This window comes from Theobroma cacao, chromosome 4 (genome assembly GCF_053813885.1).
Source record: "Theobroma cacao isolate CCN51 chromosome 4, ASM5381388v1, whole genome shotgun sequence".
NCBI lineage: Eukaryota > Viridiplantae > Streptophyta > Magnoliopsida > Malvales > Malvaceae > Theobroma > Theobroma cacao.
This window is the reverse complement of record NC_142642.1, coordinates 19,286,196-19,300,390: the sequence shown is the minus strand read 5'-3', so window position 1 is coordinate 19,300,390 and position 14,195 is coordinate 19,286,196. Positions and strand designations below refer to the sequence as shown.

General features: G+C 31.6%; 1 protein-coding gene and 1 long non-coding RNA gene across 5 annotated transcripts; one reads left to right on the top strand and one right to left on the bottom strand.

Moving 5' to 3' along the window:
* Positions 1-362: 362 nt before the first annotated feature.
* LOC18601362 (uncharacterized) lies at positions 363-7,212 on the bottom strand. 4 transcript variants are annotated; one of them, XR_016025991.1, is made up of 3 exons: positions 6,339-7,212; positions 2,379-3,341; positions 1,648-2,293 (listed from the first exon to the last, which is right to left on the bottom strand). It is a non-coding gene; the product is annotated as an uncharacterized LOC18601362 (long non-coding RNA). The 4 variants fall into 4 exon arrangements; XR_016025992.1 differs by lacking the exons at positions 1,648-2,293; positions 2,379-3,341 and adding an exon at positions 363-655; XR_016025993.1 differs by lacking the exons at positions 1,648-2,293; positions 2,379-3,341 and adding an exon at positions 3,678-4,492.
* A 3,632-nt stretch (positions 7,213-10,844) lies between these two features.
* Positions 10,845-12,935, top strand: LOC18601363 (glycerol-3-phosphate acyltransferase RAM2-like). The gene is made up of 2 exons (XM_007032286.3): positions 10,845-11,468; positions 11,916-12,935. Exons 1-2 carry the CDS (start codon positions 10,845-10,847, stop codon positions 12,813-12,815), a joined length of 1,524 nt encoding a protein of 507 aa, XP_007032348.2. The 3' UTR covers positions 12,816-12,935.
* Positions 12,936-14,195: the final 1,260 nt, after the last annotated feature.

The window sequence follows — 14,195 nt, the reverse complement described above, 5'->3', positions numbered from 1 at the left end:
TTACTCATTTGGGGTTTATATGAGGAGTTTTGATAAGAGCGAAACTAAATTGCATTGTTTTAAAGATAAATACATCATGATTTTCTTTAAACCTTCCTTATTGTTTACTTGTTCCCTTCCTTGTTCACTCACTGAGTTTATACTCACATTTTCAACTTTATGTTTTCAGATTCAAGGGTGGTTGAAACGTAGATTGAGGTGTCTGCGTACTCCCATCTTTTGGGCAAGTACTTTGACATTCAGTAGTCATATCTCCCATCTAGAGTCACTTCACTTACGGTCAAGTTTTAGTTACGTGTATATGACTATTTGTGGTGAAATGCTGAGATTCACTTGTCAAATTATATGTATGTATATAATGATTGATGATGCCATTATGAATACATGGCTGAGTTTTATTAGTTGTTTTCAAAGAAATTGTAATTGAGCATTATGAATTTCGAATTTTAAAAAAATATGGATTAACGTATAAAATCATGTAAGTAGGCTTGCTTGGGCTTGGTGGGCTGAGCTCATTGGTCCCTTGCGTCGATCATGACCCAAAAATTGGACTGTGACATCAAGAAACGCATGGCATTTGTAGGGAAAGAGATACTTCTAGAGACATTTGTTGATCTAGGTCTCGATTTTGAATGCATCTCTTTAACCATCGTTCCTGCAATATTTTTTTGTTAAAAATCAGACAAATTATTTTCAATAAAATTGAATCAATGTATAAAAATCATCAATTTCTAACAATGACAAGTATGATTATTCATTTGTACAATCAAAGCTGCAATTATATAGTATTAATTTCAACATTTATATATATAAACTTTTTGTTATAATTTCATATCATGTAAAGATTTTTTAATATTATAAAATTAAAGTTAAACAAATATATAACAAAAAATACAAAACCAAAATCTTATATGCATACCATCATCAATCACTTCCAGAATAAGCAAACTCATGTTCTTCATTATTATCACTATCATCATTAAAAGTTTCACAATCATCATCTTCAATTTGATCTTCATCTCTTTCCATGTTATCTTTTTCATTTTCATCTCTTTGCATGTCATCTTCTTCATCTTCAATCAAGAGATTAACCTCTTCATAATCACCACTTGTTAAAACTGTAAAGTTATCAAGTTCATCCAATGAAGTACCAGTATTTGAAGTAGACACATCTTCTTAATATACTTTTTCATTCAAGTCAATTTTATTTTCTCTATCTCCACCACTAGAAATGTGAAATCTACTCCTAGCTTTTGTTTTAAATACTGCCCATCAATCACATCGATTTCTTTTGATTGATGGATAACTATTATAATAAACTTGGTGAACTTGTGCAGCTAAAACAAATGGTTCATTAATGACAAGTATTGAGTTATATTTAATTTCAACAAGACCATGCAAAGGATCTACCTTAATACCTTTTTCAGTGTTAAACCAATGACACTTAAATAGCACAACTCTGTTTTCGATACCAAAATACTCTAACTCGATTATATCCACTAAAACACAATAAAAATTATACGCTTGATCATTGTAAAAACTTCCTTTTATGCAAACCCCACTATTCATTATCTTACGATTTTGGCCGTAATCTAAAGTGTGAAACTTGAAACCATTTACAAAGTATCTTTTATAACACCTTATCATACGTCCTGAATCATAAGAGATTTCAAGTAAACGTGGGTCAATTTCATCTTTATGTTTTGCAACCTACGAACATGACATACAACATCAAAAATTAATATTACATAATGAATGTGTCAATGTTATTAAAAGTTCAATTATAATTTACATAAACTTACATAATTTTTAAACCATTTCACGAATCTTGCATCACATACTTTCTCTAATTCATCTTCCGATATATGCACAACATCCCCATTGACAATGACATCAAATATCCTATCATCATATCCACAATTTAGTGATTAAGTTCATTCTTATGATCGATTATTTGAGTTTATGGTAAAATGGTACTTACTTTATATATGAGAGCACCTCTTCACAATTGATTAAAACATATAGCTCAACAGCATAAAACTTATCCTCATCTAAAAATCGAGATTTATCTAATGGACCAAAAGCTCGCCCAAGATGAGTGAATATTGAAAGACGACCTAGAGAGTCCACATCTCCTCCATCATCATTACGTGACACTCTATTTAATTTTGTTCGCACAACAAGTTCAAAATACCATGACCAAAACAAGGATATTTTCTCGATCATATAAGCTTCACATATAGATCCTTCAACTGATGCTCAATTTTTTACTTTCTTCAAATGTTGCAAAAACCTAAAAATCACAATATTCATCAAACTTATAAAAGACCTTAAACTCTTATAATAAAGTATTTGAAAACAAACAACAATTATAGTACCTCTCAAATGAATACATCCATCGATACTGGACGGGTCCACCAACATTTACCTCGTAAGATAAACGAATAGACAAATGCTCCATACAATCAAAGAAACCGAGAGGAAAGATCTTTTCTAGTTTGTATATAGTTTTACATATTTTTCCTTACAGAATTTTCATATGATCTACAGGTATTTCAATTACGCACAAATCCCTAAAAAGGTGAGATCTCAATAATCGCATCCCAAATTGAGTAAGGCACCATATCACGGAAGACAATTGGCAACAATTGTTGTAAAAAAACATGACAATCGTGACTTTTCATTCCATAAAATTTGTAATCAATCTCATTAACACACCGAGAAATATGACGCAAAATCATCAGGTAATCTCAATTGTTTCACACAAGCACAAACATTTCTTGTTTCCTCCTTATTTAAGGTGTACGCAGCCTTAGACTTGTAAATTTTTTCATTATTTTTCACCATTTTCAATTCTGACAGCTTGTAATACACCTTCAAATCTTATCGTGCCTTTAAGTTGTCTTTTGTCTTTCCCTTAACATCCATCATTTTGTTGAATATATTCTCGAAAACATTACGTTCAATATACATCACATCGAGATTGTGACGAATAAGAAGCGTATGCCAATAAGGCAGAGCTCAAAATATACTCTTTTTCGCTCAATTATGACTTACACCATAACCCGAAATCTTCTGGTCACCACATTTTGTTCCGAATGGGAGATGAGGAAGCGAATTCAAATGTTACAATATTTCCTCACTTGATAATAGAGAAAATGGTAAGTCATGTTCAACTCTTTTTTGAATAAATTTGTCTCTCTGACTACTAAAAGGATGATCAACTCGCCAGAATTGCCAATGACAATAAAAAAAACAAGGCTTCCTACCATGATCCAATATGAAAGAATTAAAATGTTCCATGCAATAGGGACATGATAATCGTCCATGAGTACTCTACCCTGACAACATACTGTAAGCAGGAAAATCATTAATTGTCCATAATAATACTACCCTCATATGAAAATTTTGTTTCTTATATGCATCATATGTGACAACACCCTAAGTCCACAATACTTGCAACTCATCTATCAATGACCTCAAGAAAACATCTATGTTTTGACTTTAATTTTTTTTCCCCGGAATAATCATATTAAGAAATATATATTATTATTTTGCGCATGTCACGTCATATGTTTAGCAATTTTACAAGACATATAAAACCTTTGAAGCTTAGGTATAAATGGCAAGTAACGCAATATCTTGTAAGGTATTTTCTTCTACCTTTTCACACTTGATTTTCTCAATTTATACAGAAGATGTCCACATATCATACAATGCTCAAAATTAACAGTTTTCTCATAAAATAATAAGCAATTGTTTTTGCAAGCATGAATTTTGATATATCCCAATCCAAGTTTTGTTATCTTTTTCTTCATTCTATAAAAGTCAGTAGGTAAATTTTTATCTAATGACAACATATTCTTTATTATCTCCAACAGTCGATCAAAACATGATTTACTCAAATTGTACTCTGACTTAACATTTAAAAGTTGAGACACAACTGAAAGCGTTGTGTGCTTTGTGCAACTTGACCACAAAGGTTACTCTACATTGCTTAACAAAGAGTAAAAGCTAGATGCATTTGGATTTGGATCTTTTTCCACAAACCTTGACTCATTTTCATAACCATGGTTGAAAGTAACTTCTGGACCAATAGCATCCCTAACCATTCTAGTATATGAATTTTTAATTTCCTCTTCATATGTAGGTTCTCCATATTCCTCATGTTCCTTATTACTAGCATATGGTTCAACTCTATCTCTACTTCATTATGATTGTTCAACATTATCTTCCCTATGTAAACTCCAAATTGTGTAAGCACCAGTAAAACCCTTTTTAAGGATGTGCTCTGTTACCGAATCGAAATTTAGAAACATGTTGTTACTACATCGAGAGCAAGGGCATCTAATTTTATTCTTCCACATAAATGTAGACTTAGAACGTACAAAATTAATGAATTCATTAACTCCATTTACAAATTCATCTCTAATGAATCCATCAAAAGTTAACGATAGTACATCCAAGAGCGATCTCCCGTCATTTTGTAATCCTAAGTGTCATAACATATAATAGTCAAAAGTAATTTCCACTGTTGTTTACAATAAAATTTGTTAACAATTACATTCCAATATGAATTTTAAATATTGGTTTTAAATATAAATTTTTAAAAATAATAACATCTGAGACAGTATAAATGATTTCATACAAGAATGAAAAAAAAAACAAGATGGTATATAAGTATAACTTTATAAACGAGTAGATAAATTCATATTCACGACCTTATCTATGTATTAATGAATACAAAATTCATATAAGGTAAAGTGATTGATAAATGTCGAAAACTCTTTTGACTTTTTCCTTTTAGACTCAAATTAAGCACTATGAATTGGACCTGAACTCATTATTCTTTTTTATGATAAAATTAATCAAATTCCAACATTATAATGTTTACTCTTGGACCCCAAATGTTTAGTGTCAAATCTATCTCATGCTTTTACTTTGGATTAGTCTAGACAATTAATAAAATTTTAATCTATCCCAAGCTTTTACTTAGGATAGCATAATTAGACAAGTTTCTTAAACTAGACAAAAAATATATATATTGATATTTGGAATTTTTTTTATTTGATTACAAATTAACTTAAATTTGGGGAAGACCCTTTAAATAAATCAAATATATTCTTCATTCCATTTTTGGACTTTGATTGAAAGTGGAAGACCCTTTAAATAAATCAAATATATTCTTCTTATTTTTATTGTTATTTTTTTATTCAAATAACAATGGTCCAAGCATCTTTTGCTTTATGTAATTATTGGCTTCACTTTTTCTATTTTTTATAAAAATTTTATTTAATAAATAATTATATCTCAATCCAAAATCTTAAATAATTGACAAGTTTTGATCATTGGGATTGTACAAGGGATATTTTTGTAAAAGGTGAATGTTTTTGTTTTCTATAGGGGGAATGTGCAGAGTCTCTCTGTATGGGATTTTTTGACAGACAGTGTTTGTCCTGCTTTGGCAGGGTTGAAATTAAGTAACCGTCCTTCTTAATGAAAGTCATTCATGGCTTATCAAAAACAAAAAAAATAGTTTTGGTCATTGGTGGTCTATAATGGACTATCTTTGCTCAAACGTTAATAAAAAATACATCAATGTGAAATTAAGATTTTTCTCGACTCTTATCTTAAAAGAATTAAATCCAATACAAAAATCGACTTTACCTAAGTAAAAGGGATATTCCCGAAGCTTTGATGATCATATGCCGAAATACAAGGGATAAAAGCAATTGTGGAATATTTATAAAGTACCTGACTGAAAATGTGAAATACAAGGGAATTAATCGTGGATCAACCAACTTGGAATTGAAAATTCTACAGATGTAGGAATACTAATTTAATTATAATGATACCACACTCATAATAATAGGACCAACGATGATCTTTCTAGTAAGCATCCCATATCAAGGTCTTGCTTTGCCAGCAAACTTAATTTACTTTCTTTAAGATTGTGTTGAGGCCATCTTAAGAAAATAGACTTTGTGTTTAAAGTCCCACTGATCCCTCTAAGATGAGTGACAGATTACTAGGAAATTTATGCCTTACAAAATTGATCAAAAGCTGGCAACTTCAACAGATTACACCGATGAATGTTTGAACCTGGAATCTGTTTTAAGTCTTTTATTCTTTTAAAATTAAATTCAACATTATTCCTACTAGGCAGAAAACAACTGATAAGAAACTGGACCTCAATGACAAGTCAGAGATCTATTCTTGAGACTCTTGGCATACTAACAATGCACAGAACAGTTATAAAAAGAAACAAAGATATGCAGGCATTCAGATAGCACACTCTTCAGATTAAACTGAAAAGATGAGAATTAAGGCAATCTTACCAGCAAACTGGACAGCGCAAGAGTAACCTTGCAACCGGGTTGTATCCACCTCTTTGTTTGATTTAAGCCTATTCACCCTAGTTTGAAGAATTTGACAATTTTCTGCCGTGGACTCACCACCTCTTAACACACAACCACAAGTGAACAACTCAAAATCACACACATAATCTACACCTGAAGTTGAAAGATATAACAGTTTGCCTTCAACAAAAATTTTGAAAGCAAACAAAATTAAAAGGGCCAAATTTTTAAAAATTTGTCAAATACACTACTGTTTGTCAAGAATGAAAATTTCTACTCAACTTAACTAAAACATACAATTGGTCTCACTTGGATCTTAACCCTAAAGCTGCCTGGATTTGTCTCTCTACCTTCGGAGACCGGGAAACCAAAATTAAGGAAAGAAAAAGTAGCTAGCAGGGATCAAAGAAAAGTTTTTTTTTTTTCAAATTTTTTTTTTCACTACTTGAATGTGAAACGGTAAGACACAGGGAGGAAAGAGAGGGAGCTTCTGCTGGAGAGAAAAGAAAAAGGAAGCTTTTTTAGAGAGAGGGGAGAGTGCCGGCTAGGTAGAGAGAGAAAATGGAAAAGGGAAATGAGGAAGAGAGTAGAAATAAAAAAGAAAGACAGGGAGAAGAGAAGGAGAGAAGAAGACGCCGGCGGGGAGAGCTGCCGACGCTAAGGGAGGAAGGCGAGGAAGAGAGACGGAAGGAACAAAAAAAAGAAGAATGAAGGCAAGATCGCCGGCTAGAAGACAGGCCGACGGCAAGGGAGAAAAAAGAGGGAGCTTCTGCTGGAGAGAAAAGAAAAAGGAAGCTTGTTTAGAGAGAGGGGAGAGTGCCGGCTAGGTAGAGAGAGAAAATGGATGAGGGAAGTTTGGGAGAGAGGAGAAAAAGTGGGTTTTATATAGGGTTTGGAGGGCTTAAAACTACGTCGTTTTGTAACTCAACAAAATCCCTCCCTACTCCATCCAACGGCGTCGTTTTCGGACAAAGCACCGGACAGTGCATTATTGGGAGCAGATCATGGGCCAAGCAAAGTTAGTTTGGGTCAGTCTGATCCAATCAGGTATAAGCTTAAAGTCTTTACCTTAACACATATTTGAATATTTTAAATTTTATTAATAAATTAAATTTTTTAATATTACTCAATATAAAACATAATGTTATATTACTAAATTTATTATATAAATATATTTATGACACAAATTATATGTTATATATTGATTATTATACAAAATTTGTATAATTAATTATCAATATAATTTTATAAAAAGTATGACAAAAACTAATAAAATTAATAATTGTAATCATATAAATGAAATTTACTATAACCTCACATATAAAACATATTAATATATATATGTAGGATATTTTAATATCTCATATACATACATATATATATTAACTTATAAAGTTATATCAATTAAAAAATATAACTTGTACTTTCATATTAATAAAATAGGTTATAATATAAATTTTTTTTAATAATGCAGGTTTATCTATATATATATATATATATATATATATTCTATACCTATGAGTCTAATTTGTATACATACATATAATAAATCAATATATTTTGAATATATTATATTAATAAGTTTATTATAAATCTATCTTCTTAATTTATATATATTAACTAATTACAATTAAAATGTACATAAAGTTTTGTTTTTTTTTAATTAATTATTATATCTTATCATGTATTTTTATAAAATTAAAAAATTTAATTTGTTCTTTTTATAAATTTTTTAATGATATAAAATTAATGAATTTGGTATTATTAATTTATAATGTATGATTGAATAAAGTTTTTAAAAATGTACAAAATTAATTAAAGGAAAACATACTTAAACTTTAAAATTTTATAAACTTCAATATGTATGTATTTGCTTTTATTAATATCTATTTTATATAAAAAATTAATAAAATTTATAAAAAGTATAAATTTTTTTAAGAAAACAAATAAACTAATACTATTACCAACGGAATTTTCCAATGGAATCTTCCATTGGAAAATTTCCGTTGACAATAGCTTTTTTCAATGAAAAATTCTATTGAAAACTTTATCGGGCTTTAAAATTTTTTTAATCCCTAAACTCTTTGATGGATTTTCAACGGAATTTCGTTGGAAATTCCGTCGGTAAAGGTGGTGGTTGAAATTTTTTTGATCGAAAAATAATTTTCAAACAGATTTCCAACAAAAAAATTCCGTTGAAAATCTGTTGTAAAAATTAGTTGAAATTTTTGAAAAAATTCTGTTGAAAATCTGTCCAACAAAATTTTTTCGGTCGAAAAAAACGTGTTTTTTGATTGTGCAATTTTGTCTTCTTCACATATGATCCTCGTGATGTTTTCAGCAAACATCTTTGCCTCTTTGTTAACCACAAGCCTGAACGAAGAAAGAAGAAACCACTTCAAAAATAATCAAATAGTTGTTTCCAAAGAAATGTCTTGGAAATCCCGACGCCTCCAACTCTTAGCTTCTCTCTACATAAAACTCGACCATACCTAACAACCTACCATAACCCAATAAGCTTCAACACAAGTATAATTCTGTTCTCAAAGCCTAGCTAGCAATGTCTTTCACTTCCCTTTCACTGCCTTACCTCTGCCCTTAACAATCTTTAGTTTAGCAATATCTTTTAAGCAATTCAACCATGGACAAATATATATATGCTTTCCTTTTCAATCTGCTCAGGAATATGCGAGAAAACTACTGATTATTAAAGGTTTTGAAGATTTAGATGACACATGTTAACACAATAATCACAATATCAAGTATTTGATAGTATATATCTGTCTTTCATTTTATTTGATTAATCAATAAAGAATCATTTTTAATTTTGGTGCAGCATAGTTTTTATTAAACATTAATAAAAGCATCTACCCCAAGATATGCACCATTGAACATCACGCCCTAATTCATGGTCCACCACTCTACTCTCTCTACTTCTCCATCACATATACACAATATTTTTTTTCCCCAGAAAGTGGTGGAAAGTGCCACGTGGCAACATTTTGCTGAATAATACTCTGCTTTCTTTTTCAGTCAATCAAATTACAAATTTAATTTTACAATGAAGAAAGTTGACAACAAATAATATGGCGGGTACAACAAAGATGCTTTAAAAATTAAGTCTAGTCAGCTTAACAATACTGGGTACTTTCATGCTTACTTTAATAATTTATATTTGTATATTTATTGCTTATTAAATAAAATTTTTGTTATAATATAACTGAAAAGAGTAAATAAACTCAATTTCAATGTTAATTTCTTTGACATTTCCTTCTGTATTTGTGTATGCAATTAGTAAAGATTATAGCACCCACACATGATTGTAAAGTTATATATAGTTAAAAGAATCTACTTATATTGATCTAAAATATATTTAATTTTACACCTTTTCATATATTTCATATGATATATGTTTGATTAATTTAGTGTTGAATTTCCCACTCTATTTAAACGTCGATTTGTTAAAATATTAATCTTACGCAAAGTTTTAAATATCATGGATCCTATAACAGTAAGAAATGTGATGAGTCTTGAGTATATAAATATGGATTGTTCATCATCTATCAGGCATATATTTTGGGTTGAGAATGTAAGCTCATGATTATAGGCTTACTTAAGCTTTATTAGTGGAGTTTACGCTCGCATGAGATTAGGCTTAAGTTTGGGCCTATGATATTTGGTAGGATTGAGGTAGATTTAGACTAAGCGTAGAGAGGATAGAATGTCACACATGTAAGAAATGAGATAGGTCTTGGATATATAAATATCGACCTTTTACCACTTATTTATTTTTAAGTCCTTAAATGTTTAAATTGAAATGAGATGAGTCATGGATATATAAACATGAGTCTTTTACCACTTATTTATTTTTAAATCCTTAAATGTTTAAATTGAAATGAGATGAGTCATGGATATATAAACATGAACCTTTTACCACTTATTTATTTTTAAGTCCTTAAATGTTTAAATTTGTTTTTAGCCAGGTGACATCATTTGGTCTCCTAACCTATATAGAAATTAAACACAGTAAGTACATTAGATATAAATTCTAATTAGGATTTTATAGGAAGAAAAGGAAAAAAAAATCTGGTCCTTGCTATATTCATTTGCTTTTAGAAAGGAAAAAAGAAAGAATGCAAGTAATGTACAAAACCTAGTATATAATTTAAGGAAGCTATTTGGAGAAAGCAAAGGTGGAGTGGAAATTGAACTTGAACTTTGCTCCAATTTTGTCTTCTTCACATATGATCCTCGTGTTGTTTTCAGCAAACATCTTTGCCTCTTTTTTAACCACAAGCCTGAACGAAGAAAGAAGAAACCACTTCAAAAATAATCAAATAGTTGTTTCCAAAGAAATGTCTTGGAAATCCCGGCGCCTCCAACTCTTAATTTCTCTCTACATATAACTCGACCAAACCTAACAACCTACCATAACCCACTAAGCTTCAACACAAGTATAATTCTGTTCTCAAAGCCTAGCTAGCAATGGCCAAAACAAAAGAAAACCCTTTTCCAAGCATTGCTCAATGTGCATCAATCGGACGTGATAAACACACAGTCGTCGCCGACATGGACGGTACCCTACTAAGAGGACGTAGCTCTTTCCCTTACTTTGCGTTAGTTGCCTTTGAAGTTGGTGGTATATTAAGGCTTCTCTTCTTGCTTTTAGCTTCCCCCGTAGCTGGGATCCTTTACTACTTCATCTCCGAGGCGGCTGGTATTCGGGTTCTTATCTTTGCAACCTTTGTGGGAATGAAAGTGTCCGACATCGAATCCGTGGCTCGAGCTGTTTTGCCAAAGTTTTACTCCAGTGATTTGCATCCGGAGACTTGGAGGGTGTTCTCCTCATGTGGGAAGAGCTGCGTGCTTACGGCAAATCCTAGGGTCATGGTGGAGGCATTTTTGAAGGATTATTTGGGGGCCGATATGGTTACTGGTACTGAGATTCATGTGTTCAGAGGTAGAGCAACTGGTTTAGTGAAGAGTCCAGGGATTCTTGTAGGGAAGAACAAAGCTGATGCGCTTGAGAATGCGTTTAAGGATAAGCCTGTAGCCGATATTGCTCTTGGGGATCGAAAGACTGATTATCCTTTTATGAAGTTGTGCAAGGTTTGCCATCTACCACTAAGATTTTCCCTTTTTTACTAAGGACTAAACTTTGGTGCCATACACTAGAATTAAATCCCTACCATCTGTTAAATATAACTTGCATTTTAATTCTAATTACTTAAAATAAAACAGATTATTATGCTAATTAATCATCTTAATTATAAAAATTAATTTGAAACAAAACCAAAATACATCTTTTAAATTTATACTGATACTAGTTAGTATTTAAAATTATAAAATCAATCTCCTAACTTAATGATTTAGATTGGATTTTAATGCATTATAAAGGCTATTAATGTCCTCTTTATGTATGGGAATCATCTTCTAGCTAGGTCCTTATAATTCTATTTAATTTGGTTTTTTTTTTCTTTCTTTCGTATTAAAAATGAAAATAATTTATTTGTTTAAAATAAAAACGGGTGATGAAATTTTCAAATTCATGTGCAGGAAAGCTATGTGGTTCCAGCAAAGCCCAAGGTTGAAGCAGTAAGCCATGACAAACTGCCAAAACCAATAGTTTTCCATGATGGCCGGCTTGTTCAAAAACCAACCCCATTCATGGCACTTCTCACCATTCTGTGGATCCCAGTCGGCTTCCTCCTTGCCTGCCTGCGCATCGCTGCCGGCGCCCTCCTCCCAATGCCATTAGTCTACTATGCCTTTTGGGCACTTGGTGTGAGAGTTCACATCAAAGGCACCCCACCCCCACCAGCCAAAAAGTCAATAGGTCAAACTGGAGTCCTTTTCATTTGCTCTCACCGAACCCTGCTTGACCCCATCTTCCTCTCCACCGCTTTAGGCCGTAAGATCCCTGCCGTGACGTACTCTTTATCGCGTCTCTCCGAAGTCATCTCCCCTATCAAGACCATCCGCCTTAGTCGAGATCGAGCCACCGATGCTTCCATGATCAAAAAGCTCTTAGAAGCAGGTGACCTAGTTATATGCCCTGAAGGAACAACATGTAGGGAACCATTTTTGCTAAGGTTTTCTGCTTTATTCGCCGAGTTAACCAATGAACTTGTTCCGGTAGCCATGGCGAATCGGATGAGCATGTTCCATGGAACAACAGCAAGAGGGTGGAAAGGGATGGATCCTTTTTACTTCTTCATGAACCCTAGCCCTGCTTATGAAGTAACATTCTTAAACAAGTTGCCCCATGAGTTAACTTGTAGTGCTGGGAAATCAAGCCATGAGGTTGCAAACTACATTCAAAGAATGATTGCTGCAAGCTTGTCCTATGAATGCACAAGTTTCACTAGGAAAGATAAGTATAGAGCCTTGGCTGGAAACGATGGCACTGTGGTGGAAAAACCAAAGCTTTCTCCTAATAAGGTCATGGGGTGCTAGAATTTTGCTTCACTTGGGTATAACTAGATCTTCTTCTACAAGTTTTGTGAGGGACCAAATATTTTGCTCCATTAGAAAATGTTATATACTTAAAACATCACCTTAAAATAAGATGTAATAATGCAGTAATTTTTTTTTTCAAAAATTTAGAGAAGGAGATTCGAATCTTATTTTTTAATTAAGAAGATCATGCACTAACCCATGAGTCAAATATATGCTTGGGTGCATAATAATGGAGCAACTTGGTGTAGAGCTAGTGACGAGCGAGATTGAATAATTAATATATATAGTTGATGAATTATAATTGAACTTAGGACTAAACATGGTGTCATTATTCCTTGTGACAAATTCAAGTTTATAAAGTCGATGTGAATGAGAAATTAAAGCGTATTTTGACTCTTGATTAACAAAAAAATATCTTCAACAACCCTGACAAGTAATCTGCATCACCCTTATCTGCACATTTATACAACACCGCTTTGTTTAACCATGGCTAATCTACCTGCATGCTCCCCAATAAGAGCAGTAATTACTTAGAAGCAATTACTTACTTCTATTTTTCCCTGGTAGCAAAAATGATAATAACAAAAGATAATAATATTGTTGAAGGATTATACATGAAATGTGTATATATATATATACACATTTCAGATGATAAATATAGACAAATTATGTCATAATTAGTATTACATTATAATTATTTTATTTTTTTACTTTTTACTTTGCTATATAACAACTTTTCAAAAACACAAAAAGAATTAGCAAAAAAATAAGTAACAAAACCATCAATTAAATGGAACTTTATAGTTTTGACTTAAAACAGTCCTAAGTTTTGTACTCTAATCCATTAGTTATGTGATAATAAAACAAAAAAGGCAAAGGCCGCATAGTTATTAATAGGCGGTGTTGGCACTGTATGAGGGGCAGTGGCCTATGGCTTGGTCTGCTGTGCCAAAGCCTAAAGTGCCTTGTACTCAAATTCCTGAATGAGACTCGTAAGCTGGCTAGAGCATGCTTTATGGGGAGAAAATGGGCAGATGCAGTACAACTCTTTATATTTTAATGGGTTTATTTTTTATAAGCAATTTTAATGACATGTTTTGTCTTTGACTGAAATAAAGTAAGAATAGAATCGTTATTTGTGGAAATAAAATAAGATATGAATAGTTATCATATTGTTTGATTCATAGAGTGCAACTAGTATTATGACATTATTTCAATGTTTGGTTGGTAAAAAAAAATTAGATTAATAAAGGAATAAGTGATGAAAAAATAAAAATACCCTTTATTATAATCTATGATTTTTAAATTAAAAATTTTAATTTTTTATAATTTAGTAAAAATATTAATAAATTTTTAATTAAAAATTCAATATGATTA